Source organism: Canis lupus, chromosome 35 (assembly GCF_048164855.1).
Source record: "Canis lupus baileyi chromosome 35, mCanLup2.hap1, whole genome shotgun sequence".
NCBI lineage: Eukaryota > Metazoa > Chordata > Mammalia > Carnivora > Canidae > Canis > Canis lupus.
The window spans coordinates 7,841,693-7,863,505 of record NC_132872.1 but is presented as its reverse complement, the minus strand read 5'-3'; the positions used below and the strand labels follow the sequence as shown (position 1 = coordinate 7,863,505).

The following is a 21,813-nucleotide window of genomic DNA, read 5'->3' as shown; positions in this document are numbered from 1 at the left end:
TAAACTCCTGTAGAAGCTAACTACTTTAGTATACAATGACAGCAAAGATAAACACAGGCAATCAATACAAACAACAAAATCAAAATAGTAAGAATGTAAGGGAAGGGAAAATTTTGAAGTAAAGGTATAGGAAATCTGACTAGAGACAAAAGAAAGTAGTCACAAAGATTTCAAAGTTTGGGCTTTCTTTTCTTCCATTATTTCTGGTCAGTGATAACCCTTAGCTGATCCTGTTCTTCCTTCATTACAAGTTTTAAAGGTGGGAGGCAGTTTATTCTTTAACATTCTCCCCAAGTACTGACACACAGCAACAATTTCATGAATTAATAAATATCAATCCTTGCTTTTAGACTGCATGAAAATTAAGATACCTTTCCAGCTTAGCTGATAAAACTTTTCTACCTTATAAAGGTTTTTTTTTTTTTTTTAATTAACAAGACTGATTCCAATTACATAGTCAAAAAATTCACTATAAGACAGAGAAGGTAATATTGGAAACTCTGCATCCTGTAGAGTTCAATACTTGATGAAGCTATCTTCTTTTTCTTCAGGTGAGGTTGGATGTTACTTTCCACCTTTTGAAGGATGAGAGCTTCCAATAGAGTGACTACAGATAGTTCCGAGAAAGCCCAATCAGCCCTTCACCTACTTCTACAGGCCTTATTTCATCCAATAAAAAATTACTAAGAGAGTAATACTGTTTTGTTCAAGATACCACCAGCCTGGCCCTAAGATCCTAAAGTATATTTAAAACTCTACTTGCCTAAACCAACTGTTTAAAAACAAAAAAAGGCAGCTTTGTTATTTATCAGAGCAATTAAAAATGACCTATTATAATACAAGTGAAATCTCTATTTCACATATATTAGAACAAAGCAATTCCTATGTCCCAATAAAATGGTCCTTAGTAGCAGTGTTTTGACACTATGGTAAGAACAGAAACACCACTGAACTTGATGTCCTCAGTCTTTTTACAACTCATAACAGTCAGTCGCTGTCAGTGGGGAAGATAACCTATAACAATAAAACTCATCTGATTTTGGCAGTTTGTCCACTGTGTTTCAAGCATCAGATAAGAGTTTTGATTTGATATACTTCAGCTTTTCTTACAGCTGAAGAAAGACTTAGAGCCTGCAAAATAAGCTAAATCCTACGATAGGTGTCTGAAATCAGTTAACTGTAAAAAGGGGATGGTCTGAAGGAGCACACCATTATGAGACTAAGAATCGACTCATGATAAAGCAGATGTGCTTGTTTTTTTAAGACACTCTTAAGAGACACTCTATGGAAAATCTATCTTATGTTAAACCTAAAATTTAAACTGTGGGTTGATACAAAAGTATTAAAAAGAGGTGGAAATAGAGATATTAGATGTGGGTCAGTATCTAAAAAGAGCTGAATTGAAAAGAATTTGTGAGGATGAAAAAAATTGGAGAATCCAAGTTATGTGGCAATTATTAAGGGACTGAGAGGAGGGAGACTAATCTAGATGGAAAAAGGTTAACTGAGTTACATGAGGATATAAGCTTGGTTTCATGTTGAAAGGATAGATCAAAGAGGCAAAAGATGCTGAATACTATGAAGATAAAAAGGATGGAATCTTATTAACAATATAATGTTACCAAGGAATCATTTTAAGAAAACAAAGTACACTGTAATTTGCAGGAAAGTAGAATAAGAGAATTACAGAGGAAAAGGAAGAGTATACTGCTACTAAGGTTAACAGCGAAGTGAAAAAGAATGCGGTAACAAATGCTAATGTTTTTAAAAACTAGTTCTGGGGCACCTGGGTGGCTCAGTCAGTTAGGCAACCAATTCTTGGTTTTGGTTCAGTCATGAGACTGAGTCCTGCATTGGGTTCCCTGATCAGAGCAGAATCTGGTTGGGATTCTGTCCTTCTGCCCTTCAATCCCCACCCCCCACTTGCTCTTCACCCTCACCAATGAATAAATAAAATCTTAAAAAAATTAGTTCTTATTAAGAAAAACCCATAATAAAAAATTCAAACAATACAAAAGTACCATCAATGAAAAAGCAAGTTTCCCAAGCACACTATACTTCCAGTTTCCTTTTCTACTAGGAAACAATGTTATGGGTTTATTACATAGCATTCCAGAAATAATCATATATCTATATACATGTGGCTATACTATGTTTTTAAAACACAGAAAAGAACATATTTTATATAGTTGTGACTTTGCTTTTAAAATATTTCTTAGACATCATTCCTTTCATTTTATTGACATTGCTCCTTTTAATTTCATAGAGAGCTAGCTCATTCTTTTTTACAGTTGCATGTATTACATTATATGCATATAATATATTTATCTGGTCATTTTCCTACTGACATTTACAAACAATGTTATGATAAAAATCCCTGTATACACACTATTTTAAAGTATTTCGGGGTAGCCCAGGTGGCTCAGCGGTTTAGTGCCGCCTTCAGCCTGGGGCGTGATCCTGGAGGCTCTGGGATCAAGTCCCACGTCAGGCTCCCTGCATGGAGCCTGCTTCTCCCTCTGCCTGTGTCTCTGTCTTTCTCTTTGTGTGTCTCTCAGGAATAAATAAATAAAATCTTAAAAAAAAAAAAAAAAAAAAGAAATACTTTACTTTTAAAAAATATTTTATTTATTTATTCCTGAGAGATACGGGGGGCGGGGGGGGGGGGGCAGAGACACAGGCAGTGGGAGAAGCAGGCTCCATGCAGGGAGCTCAGTGTGGGACTTGGTCCCAGGGCTCTAGGACCACGCCCTGAGCTGAAGGCAGGTGCTCAACCACGGAGCCACCCAGGACCCCAATTTTAAAGTATTTCTAAGGGAATAATTCCTACCGATTAAATTGCTAGATAAAAGACTATACACATTTACAATTCTGACAAAATCTGCCAAACTACTCTCACAAGAATCTGTAACTAGTGCATACTCCTTGAATAAGGACTATGGTATTTTTAGACTGATATTGTAAAAGGCATATAGTTTTTTAAAAGTATATGGAGTGGGAGGAGTGAAAAAAAAAAGAGCTGGCTTACCTTCCAAAGTCACAGAGTTTTAAGACAGCTGTATCAGGATCCAACAAGAGGTTCTGTGGTTTAATATCCCGATGACATATTCCAAAGGAATGGATATAGGCTAAACTTCGGAACAGCTGATACATATACAACTAGAAAAAACAGTAAAAATTAATCGAAGACAATCCTCCTAAGAATTTCATGTCTTTTCTATATTAGCTAATTAAAGCTCAATTAACTATGTTATATTTGCACCATTCTTTAATAATTTAAAAAAGGAAATGTCACAATGTGCTCTATAATTTTTTATTTTACTGATATCTTACCTCAAGACTCCTAAGATGGGCTTTATAAAAAAATACAAATGGTAAACCCAGAAAAGTATTCTAGATGTGACTAATATAACAATATTTAGATCAGAAGCCAAGTCTTCTAAGTTCATTATTCTTTATAAGTATGTATAATTTCATCTTTAGAAAAACATTTTTTCTGAGATGTCAACCCTAGAGGTTGTGGATACAAGGGACTGAGAAAACTCAAATGTGAACTGAGAAAAATCTATTATCAATGATCAAGACATCGGTAATTCTGTTACTAGCATATACCACTCTTCCTGTATTATCCTTCAGAAATAAGTAGACTTTAAAATGCTATTTAAAAATACATCTTTGCTGATTATTGACATCAAATTAAAGGAATATTTTATTTCAATTCTCTTACAAAAACAAATACACTGAGAAACTGAGTCGGAATGGAAGAGACTTAAGACTTTTAGGTAGGGTAGAGGACTCTATGAGGAAAGTGAGATATCTTATATCTGTTTATCCCAAGGTTGGTGATTAAATTTTTCTGACTACTCACCTTCTGATCTCTACCTCAAAGTTATAATCATGAAAAGAATTTTTGAAGTGATTCAAATCAAGGATACCAGTATCTTGGTTAAAACAACAACAACAACAATAGCAACAACAAAGACAGTAAAAGGTCAGAAAAAGTACTGATAGAAGGCACCACCTTTCAAAGGATACTGGTAAGACTTAATAGTTTCTTGAAGTTAACATGAGGCCTACTTCCTTTAAAATGGGCATTGATAAAAACTAAGACAAGTGAATTTCAGTATATCCTTAATGTTATACTGAACTAAAGCTGGAAAAGTTTAAGCCTTTTTAAAAATGAAGCATGATATAAAATGTATAATTGAGATAATAGATAAGTCAGTATTTTGTCCCCAAAGTTAGAATTAAGGGAGTTAGGTATCCATATAACCCTTTAAAAGTTCCTTATTCTATCATGGTATTATTGTCCACAGAATCCATCTCCAAGTCCTAAAGCTTACTCTCAGAGTTCTAAAACTTTAATCTACTACCATTAAAAAAATGAGCTCCAATAAGAAACTGAGCCCACAGGCATTAATTTACTAAAGGAGAGATTGTACTAATTCTATGTCAGGGCGCTAATGTCTTGGTCAGCAATAATCAGTGGGAAAAAAATGTTTTCTTTGTCAAAAATGCTTAAGAGCTTAAATGAGGTTACGGTGCCTTTTTACCACATTCATTCATCTGAAAGATCTAGTTTATATCCATTCTCCTCATGTTATCTTTCAAAAAAATAAAGAAGTAATATGCAATTTCATATTTATTTTGTTTCTGACTCTGGAAAAGTATATTTACAGGAAAATGGAGGCCTTCTCTACTATAAAGATAGCAATAACAATAACAAGAAAAATAATTTATCACATGCCAGGCACTATTTTAAGTGTTTTGCATGTATTTTCATTTAATCTTTATGTAATCAGTATTACTATTTATTTTACATATAAAGTACTGGAGCACAAAGATTAAGAAATTTACCCAAATCAGATACTAAATATTCTACAGTGGCTTTGGCAAGTATGCCTCCTTAATAATGATTTCTGTATTTTATCATATTTTTTTCTATTAAAAGTGTAAAAATGTAATAACCATTAAATAGCTTGATCATTCAGGAGAAACTAGAATGATAAACTCTTAGAAACTCAAGAGATATTTAGCACACTTTGAAATTTAAGATTTATTTATTATGTATAAACCAACCCTGTTTTACCCTTTTATTTAATTCTTGCAATCACTCTGTGAGATGCACACTTATCATTTTTATAGGTATGGTAACAGAAGCTCAATAAACAGTTTGATGAGTTATAAAGTTACCAAATCTAACTCAAGTCCAATGTCCTTTCTCCTCTTTGCTACAAACCTGTTTAAAAACAAATAAAGAGCAACAATTTTGTTTATGATTCACTAAAATGGTGTTAGCTTTCTTGTGTACTCAGACCATGTCCTCAAACACGTTTTTTTTTTTTTTCAAGTTAAAAAAATAATTCAAGTTCACAATGATGATTTTCCTGGCATCTGTTTCAGACTTGAATTTTAAAGCCTACTTAGTTATAAAAGATGCTCATCATAAAGCAAAGGTGCTCAAAAACTCTTTTTAAAAAAGATTTTATTTTATTGATTTTTTTTTTGAGAGTGAAAGAAAGCATGAGCAGGCTCCCTGCTCAGCAGGGAACCGGTGTGGGGATCCATCCCAAGGACTCTGGGATCATGACCAGCCAAAGACAGATGCTGAACCTACTGAGCCACCCAGGTGTCCCAAAACCTTCTTAACTTTATATTAACCATCATCAACTATAAAGTGACCTGTACTATGAAAACTGAAGAAAGGGGCAGCCCCAGTGGCTCTGCGGTTTAGCGCTGCCTTCAGTCCAGGGTGGGATCCTGGAGACTGGGGATCGAGTCCCATGTCAGGCTCCCTGCAAGGAGTCTGATTCTCCTTCTGCCTTTGTCTCTGCCTCTCTCTCTCTCTCTCTCTGTATCTCTCATGAATAAATAAAATCTTAAAAAAAAAAAAAAAGAAGAAAGATTTGAAGCAATAATGTAATATACTCAACTCCCCCAGAAAAAGTAAAAAAGTGGAAATCAAATAATTACAAAGGACTATAGCTGCCATTTTGGTGACATGTATGCTAAACAAGTTCTTATTAGATGGTGGATCCATGAAGGCAAGAGTTATATGTGTTTATTGCTTTTACTTCCAACTCCCAATCTAATATTTTTCACAAAAATAGTTTTTACAAAAGTAGGTAGAATAAGTGAATGAGAGCAACTTACCAATTTCAGACAATCATTTTTTATCTTTTTTAGATTCTTAAAACATAAGAATAGATTTGTGTCCTAAAATAACAATGTTCACGGCCAATAGCTCAGACTTGTGGGGGCTGTGATTATGCAAAAGAACCATCCTTTTTCCACAAGGGGGAAAAGTGTCAGATCTTTCTTTATATGCCGACTTTAATAAGCAAAATAATCTTTATTCTTTTTTAAAATACAATGCCAGAGATCTCATCCAAATACATGTTGTCAAAAACACAAACAACGCGGATGGCTTGGTGGCTCAGTTGGTTAAGGGTCAGCCTTCAGCACAGGTCATCATCTCAGGGTCCTGGGATCAAGCCCTGCACTAAGCACAGAGCCTACTTGAGATTTTCTCCCTCTCCCTCTGCTCCTTCCTCCCTGCTCATGCTCTGTCTCTCTCTGAATAAATAAAATCTTTAAAACAAAACAAAAGAAAACCCACAGAAAACACAAGGTTTTTCACTACATTGTTTGTAATAGCAAAAACAAAAACAAACACCTGAAGGGAAAATACATTAATAGGTGACCAGCTGAATAAATTAGGATACAGCCATATAGTACACTAATGTGAAACTCTAAAAATGGTCAAATAGCTATGTCTGTCTGTCTGTCTATATAGAGTGATCACCAGAATATATATATTTTTTTAAATTTTTATTTATTTACTTATGATAGTCACAGAGAGAGAGAGAGAGGCAGAGACACAGGCAGAGGGAGAAGCAGGCTCCATGCATCGGGAGCCTGATATGGGATTCGATCCCGGGTCTCCAGGATCACGCCCTGGGCCAAAGGCAGGCGCCAAACCGCTGCGCCACCCAGGGATCCCCAGAATATATTTTTAACTTAGTATGTATGATAGAGGAAATGTACATTTGATGTAACTATTCACATAACAAGGAGGTGGAGGAATAATTATATATATTTGCTTATTTTTAAAATGGTAGGACTATAAAAAATTTAAATATTTAACTTTGAGGGAGAGAAGGAATAGTGTAGAAGAAACAGCTATAAAAGCTAAACTTATTTGACTCTATGTATATACCCTGTTTTATAGATTTTATTTTGGAACTATGTAAATATTTTATATTAATATGACATAAAACTTAAAGTAATTAAAATTTTTTTTCTGAGGGGGGGATGGTAGGGTCAGAGGAAAAGGGAGAGAGAGAATCTTAAGCAGGCTCCATGCCCAGCAGGGAGCTTGGTGTGAGCCTTAATATCACAACCCTGAGATCATGACCTGAGTCAAAATCAAGAGTCAGACACTTAACTGACTGAGCCACTCAAGCACCTCATTAATTAAAAATTTTTAAATGCAATCTATAGTAAAAGTAATATGAAATAAAGCTTAATGAGGCATAATCACACAGATTTAATGCTTAAGAGAGAAATTTTACTGTTTACATCTAATAAAATATACCATGGGAATAAAAAGAAATGGGATGCCTGGGTGGCTCAGCTGTTGAGCGTCTGCCTTTGACTCAGGGTGTGATCCTGGAGTTCTGGGATCGAGTCCCACATTGGGCTCCTGTAGGAAGCCTGCTTCTCCCTCTGCCTATGCCCCCGCCTCTGTCTCTCATGAATAAGTAAATAAATATTAAAAAAAAAAAAAAAAAAGAAATGCAAAGAGAGCTTAAATTGCTTTCACTTGGTGGTGGTACTGTCAGTATTATTATTCTATGACTACTGTATATAGAGTGTAGGACAAAACAAGTAATTATACTATCATTGAAAAATGGAATTTTTAGTGTAAGAAAAAGGAAATACAGATGTTAGATTGTTAAGCCCCCCAATACTTAATGAGCAATGTTGATATATATTAATATTTGAGATAAAAAGATATATTTTATCTTTGAAAAAATTATCTATGTATTTTCTAGTTCTGTCCACAAAAAGAACCCAGAAAGAGTAACCAACTCCGTAGCAATTAACATTCTTAACATCCAGACTGTGGTCTCTAAATATTATTTCTCACTAAAAGAATAAGGTCTCCTTGAAGAAAAGGCTGATTCCAAGTCTGGGGAAAAAATGTGTAAGATGAACCTAGAATATTACCATGCTAGAAAGAGAAGCTACTATCAAAGATTATTGAGACTCATGCAAGAAGTTTTAAAACAAACATAAAATAACAAATGAATACCTCTTTGGGCACTCTGGAGTATGTTATGAAACCAACTAATTATTATAAATTTTGGTAAATAAAGGGATATAATCAAATATATATCCTGAATTTTTTATATAAACTGTACCTTAGGGTAATCAAATAGTTGACATGGGAAACTAGGTCAGCTTATAACCTTTTTTGCTGTTGTTGTTAATGATTTTATTTATTTGAGAAAGAGAGAGAGACAGAGAGAGAGAGTCAGTGGGGAGAGGAGCAAAGGGGAAGAAATCTCAAGCAAGCAGACTATGCACTGAGTGCAGAGCCTGATGCAGGGTGGATCCAAAGACCCTAAGATCAGAACCTGAGCTGAAACCAAGAATTGGATGCTCAACCAACTAGATCACCCAGGCATCCCCCAGCTTATAAATTAAGAAGGAATAGTAACATTTTGTAACCCTTGATAAATTAATGGATTTAGGCAATGATCAATGGTTACAAGCACCACAAAAAGATGGGACATTATGCTCTTCCTTAGGAAAGCTCTCAACAATACATAAGAAGTAGTCTTGAATTTTACAAAAATGTATCTAATCACCAATTTGCAGGAAATACAGAAGACAAAGGAACACATTAATACTACAGTAATCCAATCGGCAAAATTCAGACCAAGAAACTGCAGGTCAACTGATCCAGTTTTTTTAATACCAAAAGTTAAGAGAGAATGAATGTGTAAATGAATGTATAAATTAAAAGAAACATTAGACATATATCAGCCAATTATAATATATGGACCTTACGTAGATTCCATTTCTAATGAAGAAACTTAAAAGCATATGTATACAATATTTTGGGAATAAACACAGTAGTTAGATATTTAATGATATTAATGATTTACTATTTATTTGTATAGATAAAGACAATGGTGTTATAACTAAACTTTTAAAAAGAAAGTCCCCATTTTTTATACATATATACTAAAAATAGTTACAGATAAAAATAATAATATCTGTGATTTGCTTCAAGATAAAGTAAATGGGGGAGTAGAGGGTGATACAGATGAAACAAGAATAGCCATGAGGGATGTCTGAATGGCTCAGCGGTTGAGTGTCTGCCTTCGGCTCAGGTAATGGTCCCAGTCAGGGGATTGAGTCCAGCATCGGGCTTCCTGCAGGGAGCCTGCTTCTCCCTCTGCCTATGTCTCTGTCTCTCTGTGCGTGTCTCTTATGAATAAATAAATAAAATCTTTTTCTTTTTTTAAAAGGTAGCCATGAAATGATCACTGTAGAAACTGTATAATGAGTATTTGCGGGTTCATTATTCCATTTTCTCTTTTGTTTCTATTTGAATCTTCAATAATAAAAACAAATGTTTAGAATGACCAAAGAAAAGATCCTGAAATAAGTAAAATTTTTGTAGATACAGGAAAAGAAAGTTATTTGGCACATTTTATGTTAAGTGATGGGAAAATAGGTATTGGCTTTGCTATGGAGCAATACATGTCTGCTAGGAGGTAGGTAAATGTGGAGGGTTGATTCAACAGAGCTATTCTCTCTTGGAAACTCTACCAATTCAAAAGAATATAATCTATCTATTTTCATGATATTGCATTTTTTTTTCTTGTTTTATAGTTATTTGTGTAGTCTTTTTTCTCCTTATTAGAGGAGGAATAAAATATTTTATTAAGCTTCACATTATTGTGCAATCATTTAGCATTTTTTTTTAAAGATTTTATTTATTTATTCATAGACAGAGAGAGGCAGAGACACAGGCAGAGGGAGAAGCAGGCTCCATGCAGGTAGGTACCCGATGCGGAACTCGATCCCGGGTCTCCAGGATCACATCCGGGCTGCAGGCGGCGCCAAACTGCTGCGCCACCGGGGCTGCCCTCATTTAGCATTTGTTGTTTGCTAAATTAGAGTTGAAACAAAAACTGGTCTAACCATTGTGCATCTCTTATTAAATGTTCACATGTCATTTTTTAAATCTAGTGTTAAGATCTTCTCTTACTTTCTCATATGTTGAGTCCATGTTATAGCCCAGCAATGTTATATTGTGAGAAGGAAAGAAATGAGTACAATTTACCAACACAGAAGCTAAGTAGAAAATGGATCAGTAACTGTCCAAAAGCACTTAACAAAAAGCAGCAAAGTTGGATCTAAAAACTAGGTCTTTAGGAACTAAACCTAGGACTTTTTCTGCTTCATAAATCTATTGCCATTCTAAACTGAGAAGTTCAAAGATTACTCTATAGAGATTTCCAAGGGATATTCTTTTTTTTTTTTTTTTAAAGATTTTACTTATTCATGAGAGACACACACACAGCAAGGTAGAGACATAGGCAGAGGGAGAAGCAGGCTCCTTGTGGGGAGACTGATGCAGGACTTGATCCCAGGACCCCGGGATCATGACCTGAGCTAAAGACAGACTGATGTTCAACCACTGAGCCACCCAGGTACCTATCAAGGGATATTTTATTGTGCAGGTTATCTTGAATAGGACACTGCTATCCTAAAACTAGAATAAAGTACTAACATAAATTTGCAGTACAAAAACTGTGTCTTTTAGTTCCTACTATCAATTTAACCACAACCTCAACCAAGTTTCATAGGTCCAAATAAAATTATACTGGAATCAGATTTTTAAATTCCTAGCACTGAATTCAATAGGAATCCTGACTCCTTGTCATAATTATCTAGCTACCAAATTCCTGCTTTGGTACCAATTTTATCACTATAAACTTTAAAATTCTAACTATTAAGTAAAATTCAATACTTAATCTTAAAACATTCAGAGTCAATGTCATTTTATTTTCTAGAGTCATTTCTATAAAGGATAAAATGCAAGAAATTATATTTAGATAACCAGACTTTGAAACTTACTCCTAGTTAATTTTCACATCAATGGTTAAAAACTAATAATCTGAGTGTCAACCATACTTCGACAAATTTTTTTAAAGATCCGAACAATCTAATAATGATAATAATGATGATAATAATGTTTCTAATCAGCAATCACAACTTTAATCAGAATTATTCTGGATAAATTCCTAGTCACTCTGTCAGGAGTTCTTTCACAGAAGATGACATTAGGTAGTAAAAAAAATAACACCTTCATAGAGTCTGTACATACTTAAAATTACAGAATGTTTAAATTTTAGCTACAGTTACAATGTATCTACAAATGGCAATATAATGTTTAATCTGATCATATATATATTTTTTATAATGTTATAAAAAAGTGCTATGGTCAGCAAAATTAAAATGCATTAAATGTCTGTGAAAAAATTTACTTGTCAGAAAAGTATCTTAATACATGAGTTATGAAAGTTTAAAAGGTGAAGGTTTCACACTTTAAAATTATACAAGAATTTTTTTTACTTTTTTTTTTTTACTATTTACTTATTTACTTATTTATTTATTTATTTATTTATTTATTTATTTATTTATTTATTTATTTATGATAGTCACAGAGAGAGAGAGAGAGACAGAGACACAGGCAGAGGGAGAAGCAGGCTCCATGCACCGGGAGCCCGACGTGGGATTCGATCCCGGGTCTCCGGGATCGCGCCCTGGGTCAAAGGCAGGCGCCAAACCGCTGCGCCACCCAGGGATCCCTATACAAGAATTTAATGAAGCTTTAGCAATATCTACTTTTGCAGCTTTCCCCCCTTGGTATTATATGCAATAATACAGTTAAAACATATCCAATACTTTCCTTGGTTCATATTAAATACTTTTTAATATGGGAAATTGTTCCATTTTTACATACCTTGACATAAATCACAGGGAGCGTCTGTTTGGCTCGACTATAGTGTCTGGCAACTCTGTATACTGTTTCCGGAACATAGTCCAGCACCAGATTAAGATAGACCTCATCTTTCTGAAAGAGTTTATTGAAAAGAAAGAGAAAAAAAAATTAGAAGCTAGTCTTTTAAATATTCAGAGTAAAATCTCTATATAATCACTTATTCCGATTTTTTTTCACTTACTCAGACTTTTAAGAAAAGATACATGCATTCAATTTTAATTATATAAAAGTCATTCAGAATAAAACCATAATTGTAAAAACACATCTACCGCACCTTTTTACTAATAATTTCATGGAAAAAAACATAGCCATTTCAATTCTGTTAAGATTCCCAATTATATTTAAACTATTATTTTGGTAATAAGATATTCGAGGAATTACCTGTCACAAAATTTCATATTTTCTAGTCTGTGAATCAGTGCCCTCATATCCTATCAGGAAAGCTGTCGTGGTAGTAGAGTGAGTACTGAATTGAGAGCTAGATTCTGGCCCTTGCTCTGCTGCTAACTAATATATGCAAGTCACTTAATCTCTCTAGGCTTCGGTTCCTTCAACTAGAATATGAAAATTTGTATTAGATGTTCTTCAAAATTTCTCTAACCCTACAAAAAAGATTATCTGATGGCCTATAATTAATAGAATAACCACCTGTTTTCTACAAGTAACTGAAAGAAAAAGAACAATTTGTAAGGCAGCAAGTTACCATACTTACAAGTTTATTGCAGGTCATATGTTTAAACATCCTTTCTCAGCAGCCTAAAGACACCAATCCAAGATCAGTGGAGAGAAAGAAGGGAATTCCAGCTAAGTACCAAGTAGGAAAGAGAAACAGAGTGCTATCCTTACTCTGTTCTTGTGAATAATATCTGATAGGTAAACTGAGCAGAAAACAAAGTTGAGAACCACTATGTTCAAGTCTAGAATTGGCTACTAAAGGGAAAAATCTGTAGGTAAACAAACTTTCACCATCTTCCCAATTTGAAATCATGTTACCTACCAAAATGAAGTGAAGAATTTCAATTTTCAGCATTTATTGAGCAGTTTCTATATGTCAGTAGCCACTGCAGAGGAGGTAAAGGTGGAGGTATAAAAGAGATGACATCTAAATTGAGTATGAAAGGAGCATTAATGGCATAGAGAAATTATATTCAAGATGTGGCGTCAATGAATACAGCAGAGCTCAGGAAATGATTTAGTGAGACAACATGCCATTGATTCTACTACCTTTTCATTATCCCTCACTCTTCCATGTTCTCCTCTCTGCTCTCCATATCCAGCTTCAAATTTCATGGTCTACCATTATCCTTACTCTCTAACAATGAGGTCGGAAACAACTAGCAAAGGCCTGCTGCCTGTTCTTATAAATAAAGTTTTATAGGAACATAGCAATGCTCATTCACATAAATACTGTCTATGGCTGCTTTGGGGCTACAACAGCAGAGCTGAGTAGTTATAACTGAGACCACAGCCTGCAAAACCAAAAATATTTACTATCTGGCCCTTTAAGAAAAAGTGTGCCAATTCTGCTCTAGCATAGAGCCTTCTGTCATATCCGTTTGGTAAACCATAACCCTGGTTAAATCCAGCTGCCCACTCATTCCATGCCAGTACCCAAATTGTTGAACATGGCTACAAAGAAACCTAAAACTGTGCTGCTTGGTTTCACATGAAATTCAACGTCAAGAAATTCAATTGGCCCAGCAATCATATATTTGCCTAGTCCATTCACTTTTTCAAAGTACTTGATTTCTTCTTTCACTTCAACCTCCAAATACCTCTCTTCCCATCCTCACCCTCAGCTGATGACCTTGCTTGCACGACTACTTATGCCTACCTACAGCATCTAACCCCATATACTCCTCCTTTCTTTCCCTAAGATAAAGTGACTAAGCTCCTTTTTAAGGTAAACTCTGCTACATGTAAAAACACACACACACACACACACAAAATAAAAATAAACACAAAGCAAAAACAAACAAAAAACAAAAAACCCAAAAAACTATTCTGCTATTCTTAATCACAATCAGTGCTTCAGGAATTTTCCTCTCTCTCTCCATTAATTCTTCTCTCTCTGTGGGAGCATTACAAACTCCCTGCTATTTCTCCCATTGTTAAAAAGAAAACTTTTTTTTTTTGGTAGTTTTATGGTTTTATTAACACAAATATGACACGCACATAAGCTGTCTATTCATTTTCTTCGCTACGCAGCCTGGCATTGGGATTGGTGACCCTGATGGCCAGCTGGGCTGCTCTTTCCACAATGGCTTTGCAGTTCTTGGAGGATACATTGTGAGCAATCTCTGCACAGTAAGATTTGTTGCACATCAGCAGCACTTCAAGCTCCTTGACTTGTGGACTAGGAACTTCCGGAAGCCACTGGGCAGCATATGCTTTGTTTTCTTGTTGCTCCCATAACCAATGTTGGGCATCAAGATCTTGGCCCTTGAATCTTCTGCATACCCTATTGTCAATGCCTCCGGGTTTCCGCAAGTTGCGCTTAATTTTGACATACCGGTCTGACTGGTGCCGGATGAACTTCTTGGTCCTCTTTTTAACGATCTTGGGCTTCACCAGAGGTCTGAGGGCAGCCATGATGTCCAGCAATCGATAACTGCCACCTCCGCAGGCGGCGCCGAAGAAGAGCAGAAAACTCTTTCTAATGTGCTAATTATCACCATATTTTCTGGCCTCCTTATCAGTAAAATTCTTCCAGAGAGATGTCTAAACTGGTATTCTCCAATACCAGTCTCTTCTCATTTTCTCCAAAACTCACTCCAACAGGACTTCATCACCACTGCTCCACCAGAATTGTTCCTTAAGATCAATAATTTCCTTGTTGCTGAATCCAATGCCAGTTTTCAGTCATCATCTTATCTTTCCTTTCTACTTGACTTAGCACTATCATTTAACATAGTTGGATCATGTTCCCTTCTTTTGAATATTTGCTTTACTTAGATTCTAAAACACAATATTCTTCTGGTTTTCATCTTACTTAAAGATCACTCTTCTTGCTCTCCATCTCCTTTCTCTCTTAAGAAATGGAGGATTTCAGGGCTCAGTCAGGTCTCTGTTCTTTATGTAAGCTCATTCACGTGATGATCTCATCCAGTCCGATACTACTCTATACTGATGACTCCTAAATTCATATATATGCTGGACCTCTGCTTTTAACCCCAGACTAGTATGTCAAATTGTGTACTTGACATTGCTTAGGCTAAAAACCTGAGAATTACTATTAATTCCTGACCCCCTCTTTCTCTCACACATATACATACACCAAAAAAAAGTATTAATGGTTCTATCTTTAAAATTTATTTAGGATCCAACCACTTCTTACCATTGTCACTGCTACAATCCTGTCTGAACCACTATCACTTCACCTGGATTGTTGCAATACCCTCCTAAACGGTATCCCAGCTTTCATCTTTACATCTTTAGTCTAACATCAACAAAAGTTAGATTGTAGCTCTTCCACTCCACCTCATTAAGATTTATTCTCATAAGTGGTCTACAAGGTCCTCCACACATACATACTTATTTTCCTGTCCTCTACTCTACTGTTGCTTGCTCACTTCTACTGACTATAACTTCCTGCTGTTTCTTGAACACATGTGGCAGGCTTTTACATGCAGGGCCTTTATACTGATCACTGCTTCAGCCTGGAATATTTTCCCCCAGATATACACACTGGCACTTGCCTCAACACCCTCAAATCTTTGCTAAAATGTTACTGTTACTGAGTGGCTTTCCCCAATTTTTCCACCTCATACTCCTACCTGCTTTCCCTACTTTATTTTTCCCCATGATACTTAATCATTTTCTAACCACATAGTTTACTCTGTATTGTTTGCTTCCCCCCTCAACTAGACTAAGTTCAATGAGAGATAAGATTTTTGTCTGTTTTGTTCACCACTCTTCTCCATCTGACATATAGTAGGTACTCAAGAAATATTTGCTGAATAAATTAAGCTCAAAAGCAACAAACATCATTTAAGTATTAGGATGACAGTCTTATAGGTCTGCTTTAACTAAAACAGCACTAAGAAAAGTGGGTATGGAGAGGGGGGAATTTCAGAAGGTGAGAGTGAAAGCAGTGTGAGCATTTAGAAACCTCCTACAAGTATCCAAGACCTACATCAGGGCCTAGGCAGTAAGGACTGAAAGAAAAGGAAGGATGGAAGGGGCAAGTATATTGGCTACATAAACATGAGAGTAATAGAGAATCTGAGAAGCAAAGAAGTTGGAATTAATTAAACAAGTCTCTAAACGTGAGTGACAAGGCAGATAATGAAACAGGGAAAGCAAAAAGAGGAAAAGGGTGTGAGGGGAAAAGTTATAACTTACTTAATGGATCACGGATCTCTAAACATTTAGGCAGCTACATTCCACAGGTAGCTGGAAAAGCAGTTCAAGTCAAAACTCAGGGGAAAAAAATGGAGTATGTCTAGAGATCTAGACAACAGCTAAAACTATGAAAACAGCCTCACTCACCCAAGAAGAGTATGTACAGTAAGAGAGTGAGAAGAGACTGAGTGTGGAATACTGGAAAATGCCAATCTCAAGAAGCAGATTACATTAGGGGATAACTTTGTAAAGACTAAGAAACAGAACTAAGAGGCATGAAAAAGCAAAGAAATTTCAATAATGATAAAATGTAGGACAGCGAAGTGTTTCATCAGCAGGAGGGATAAGGACTGAGAAGGCTGTAAGATCTGACTCAGTGGTACAGTGACAGTCCTGGAAAGGACAGTTTCAGACCATGGTTCCAGTAGCAACCAACCTACAATGAGATCAAGAGTGAGCAGATGGCAGGTGAGGAATTGGAGGCAGCAAATTAAGTTTGCTCTTACAAAATCCCTAATGGTGAAAAGTGAAAAGAAAGCTGGGAGCTGATAACTTGGGGAGAGCAAAAATCGAAGAGAGATTGTACAGAAATTGATGTGCTCTTCATTTGTATCTTTTAAATGTCTAAAAGAGATCCAAATTTATTTGTAGGCTGAGTTTAGGATAAGGATGGAATAAAGTGATTAGAAAGATAAGAAAAGGGATAACTGATAAAGCAATGTTCTAGAACATCATGAGAAAAGAGAAATAAGAACAGAGTGCTATACAGAGCAATTAAAAGGCAAAGTTAACATTAGTCACACAAAGCACAGAAGGCCAAATTCTGCTAGTACAAGTTCTGTGACCACAAGCAAGTTACTTCTTTCAGTCTGTTTCCTGTAAAATCATGCTGATGATGGCATTTACTTTAAAAAGATTGTCTTGAAATTATAAGAAATAATCTATAAAAAGCTCCTTAAGCATATTACTTGGGAAATTATAAAGGTTCAAATTTTCACTACTGTCATCTTTAGAAAGAAACGATACCACATTTTTCTTCCTGTACATATAAATAAACGATTCAGTTAGAAAGAATCATAAGTAAAATAAGTGTATGTCTGATGACCTTCCTTGTAAAATAAGAAATGAAGTCATATGTAGAACTAAAGGCAGCAAAAGTAATGCTGTAGGCTAAGAGAAGAAAATTTCAGAGATCGAGATTTAGACAAGAAGTTCTAAGTGAAGATAAGGTCTAATAAAAGGAATACATAAATAGAATACCAAATTGGTACTGAAGTAATGTGTACAAACAACTGAAGGAATGGTGAGTCTTGGGTTTCAGAAAGATCAATAACACAGATGTAATAAGTCATTTGACAAAGTTAACCACACTATATTTATGAATGACCTAAAGATGTGTATAGTGCTGTGTTACAATATTTTCAATATGATTTCATATATTAGGGGTTGCAAAAGCAAATGCCTTCCATGACTAAGGAACAAATGTAAATGTGCGAAGCTAAAATGTGTAATGCAGTAAGGGGTAGTGGTTGATAAATCAGATAGTACTAAATGTAACTAAAAGCATCACAATTCATAAAAATATTAACAGAAGGGCTAGCCAAATAAAACACATCAGGGGATGAACCTGGCAGTCAGCTGACAATTTCTGATTTTAACATAACTACCAAAGATTGACACAAACCTATGAATGGCTTAAAATGGAAGACCAAATAAGAATTTAAAGAATTCTAATAGTATGGAAAGCTACGCCAAACCTACAATATAATATAAAACCCTATGATTAAACTCAAAGTATCTATTTATTATGTAGAATGACAGATAAGACTTGACAGTAACTCAGCTGGAAAATAAATGAGAGGTGTAACTGAAGAGAACTCAGAAGACAATCAACACTGAGATGCAGTTAATGAAAAACTTAACGCAATATTAGGTTAGAGCTAAAGTATTGTGTTCAGATCAGTAAAGGTAATTCTGGTCTGCACAGTTCAGGCTTCATTTGACATACTGAAGACATCCATTTTTAGGCAATGTGTTTTATTCATAATATTGACAACGTAGAATACATCAAAGGAAGGTTAAAGAAACCATGTCTGTCATAGGCTGAATATTCTAATCTACTACCCTATAAGAAAATGGGAGCCTAAATTATAGACTACTACTTTGCAGATTAACATGAACTTATCTTTTGCTCATATATATTGCTCATATATTCACTCAATTACCAAAAACTTACAATTTCTTTAGAACCATACAGGAGGTCTATCCATTTTGTAGGTACAGTATAAATGATCATATGCATTTAAAAACTGGGAACCCTGGGTGGCGCAGCAGTTTAGCGCCTGCCTTTGGCCCAAGGCACGATCCTGGAGACCCGGGATCGAATCCCATGTCAGGATCCCGGTGCATGGAGCCTGCTTCTCCCTCTGCCTATGTCTCTGCCTCTCTCTCTCTCTGTGTATGACTATAATAAATAAAAATTTTAAAAAATTTAAAAACTGCCATTTTGAGGACACCTGAGTGGTGCAGTCTGTTGAGCATCTCTTAGTTTTGGTTCAGGTCATGATCTCAGTCATGAGATGGAGCTCCCGCATTGGGCTCTGTGCTCAGCTCAGAGTCTGCTTGAGGTTCTCTCTCCCTCTGCCCCTCCCTCCCGTGCTCTTTCTCTCTCAAATAAATAAATCTTTAAAAATATTTTTTTTAAATTAAAACTGTCATTTTGAATATTTTCACTTTTTAAAAAGATTTATTTATTTGAAAGACGGCACACACGTGTGCATGCAGGATGAAAGGGCAGAGAGGAGAGTAGAGCAGGAGACTCCCCACTGAGCAGGGAGGCCAAAGCAGGGCCAATCCCAGGAACCTGAATACCTTCATTTTCTGAGACACTGAAGGTATCTCATTATACTTTAAGGCACTATGAACTACCTTTCATTTCACTGCTTTATGTTTGTATTCAAATCAAATCTACTTAAAAAAATCTAAAGGGGTTCTAAGACTGGAAACCAAAACAACCGACTAATAAACTACCACTGATCTTGATTTGAAATAAATGGGCTCAACAATATCATGTTCTTTAAATGCTCCTGTTAAACTTATAATCATGTAAATTAAATAGCCACAGGAATAATAGAGGAGAGAGGGCCTATCACTAGGAAACATCATCACGGTAGAGAAAATACTAACACTTTCACATTCCAAAGATAGTTTTGTTTGGAGATATATGCAAAAAACAATTCATGGGACTAAGCATGCTAATATTTTGAGAAGGAAGAGGGACCAGGACTCAGCATTTCTATCACTTGTAATTTTCTGGAATATCCCACGTCTGCTGTTTTCTTAATGTAATCACTCTCTTTTAGGTTATTGGACAGAGTATTTGAATACTCACAGATTAGCTCTAAGCTTAAAAAGCCAAATATAAAAATACAACATGTAAAAAGTATCACTTAGATGGAGATACCTGAAAACAGTCTACTCACAAAATGAGAAAGTATTAATTTCAAAGAATAGGCTTCCAAAAAAAAATTGCTTCCAAAAAATTTGCTAAGGAATCATGCCAGAAATCCTTTAAAATGAATTTTGCCACCAAAAAAAAAAAAGGATCTTATTCAGAAATCTCCAAAGAAATTACATGATGTACGATTTAGGGAGTATTTCTCTCAGTGGTTCAGTTTTCCAAGTTATCACTTTTCTTAATAAACTACTCTCTAATTTTTCATTACCACTCCTTTATAAACTCCATTCTAAAACCATTTATTCAGAAAGAAATTTAAATGACAAAATTTTGATCACATCTAGCAACAACTAAGACAAGAACCAGGTCAATTCCATCCTACATTTCTAAATCAGGTACTACTATGATGCCCTTATCCCCAGATGACTTTTGAGGTCAAGGAAACAAAATTACTTGAGGCTGCAGTTTTTAAGTAGAATCATGCTATAACTCTAAAAATTTGATGAGATGTGAAGCAGCATATCATAGAATCCATAGAATCCAGTAATAAGACATTCAATAAAGTATCATGATAGCCCAGGATTCTCCTCAGAATTGGGTTAGGGAACTAGGACTAGCAAAAAAAACCCCAACAAACAAACAAGAACTTGAAAATGGATGCCTTTTCTCCAACGTGTGCGCCAGGCTGGCTAAAAATGGTAATAACACTAACTGTACAGTGGGTATGAATTAGGAAATTAATGGAGTGAATAAACAAAATATATACAAGCATCTCTTTTGCTTGGGAGAAATGGAAGATGGGAATGGGGAATAGGAGACAGGCACTTGGCATTCAAGATTATGGTAAGTTTCATCCTCATCTCATTCCATTAACATAAAATAAATAACAAAACTCTCAAAAGTTTTTTAAAAAACTATAAATCTACCAGATGAAAACATGTGTGTGTCTGCAATCTTAGAGGACGAAATATCTATAAGCTATTAAGGAAAATAATGCTAATTAGATTACATAAAAATGTAAAACTTCTATACTACTTTCTGAAAAAAACAACAAAACCAGAGCCTAATTTAAAAAATGACAACTTTTTTGTCTACCAAAAAACTATTAGAACTAATCAATGGGGATCCCTGGGTGGCACAGCGGTTTGGCGCCTGCCTTTGGCTCAAGGTGCGATCCTGGAGACCCGGGATCGGATCCCACGTCAGGCTCCCGGTGCATGGATCCTGCTTCTCCCTCTGCCTGTGTCTCTGCCTCTCTCTCTCTCTCTCTCTGTGTGACTATCATAAATAAATTAATTAATTAAAAAAAAAGAACTAATCAATGAAGGACACCTGGGTGGCTCAGTGGTTGAGCATCTGCCTTCAGCTCAGGGCGTGATCTTAGGATCTGGGATGGAGTCCCACATCGGACTCCTTGCAGGGAGCCTGCTTCTCTCTCTGCCTGTGTCTCTGACTCCCTCTCTCTCTCTGTGTCTCTCATGAATAAATAAATAAAATCTTAAAAAAAAAAACAAAAAAACTACTCAATGAATTCCATTAGTTGCAGGGTACAAAATATATAGAAATCTGTTGCATTTCTATACACCAGTAACAAAATAACAGAAAGAGAAATTAAGAAAACAATCCCATTTATAATTATATCAAGAAGAATAAAATACCTAGGAATAAATTTAACCAAGGAGGTAAAAGACCTGTACTTTGAAAACTATAAAACACTAAAAAAAGAAATTAAAGATGACACCAAGAAACGGAAAGAGTCCATGCTCACGGACTGGAAGAAAATTGTTAAAATGTCCACACTATCCAAAGCAATCTACAGATTCATTCCAAAGCCTATCAAAATTCCAAAGAAACTAGAAAAAAAAAAACCATAACTAGAAGAAATAATCCTAACATTTTTATGGAACCACAAAATATCCCAAAT

General features: G+C 35.4%; 1 protein-coding gene across 5 annotated transcripts in view; it reads right to left on the bottom strand.

The window, feature by feature from the left end:
• The window catches only part of GSK3B (glycogen synthase kinase 3 beta), a 203,109-nt gene that overhangs the window by 72,569 nt on the left and 108,727 nt on the right, over nt 1–21,813 (bottom strand). For all 5 annotated transcript variants that reach the window (XM_072811557.1, XM_072811558.1, XM_072811556.1 and 2 more), the window contains exons 4-5: nt 12,050–12,160; nt 3,029–3,159 (exon numbers count right to left, since the gene is read on the bottom strand). In XM_072811557.1, coding sequence (XP_072667658.1) covers nt 3,029–3,159; nt 12,050–12,160 — 242 coding nt within the window. The remainder of the gene's footprint in view (nt 1–3,028; nt 3,160–12,049; nt 12,161–21,813) is intronic.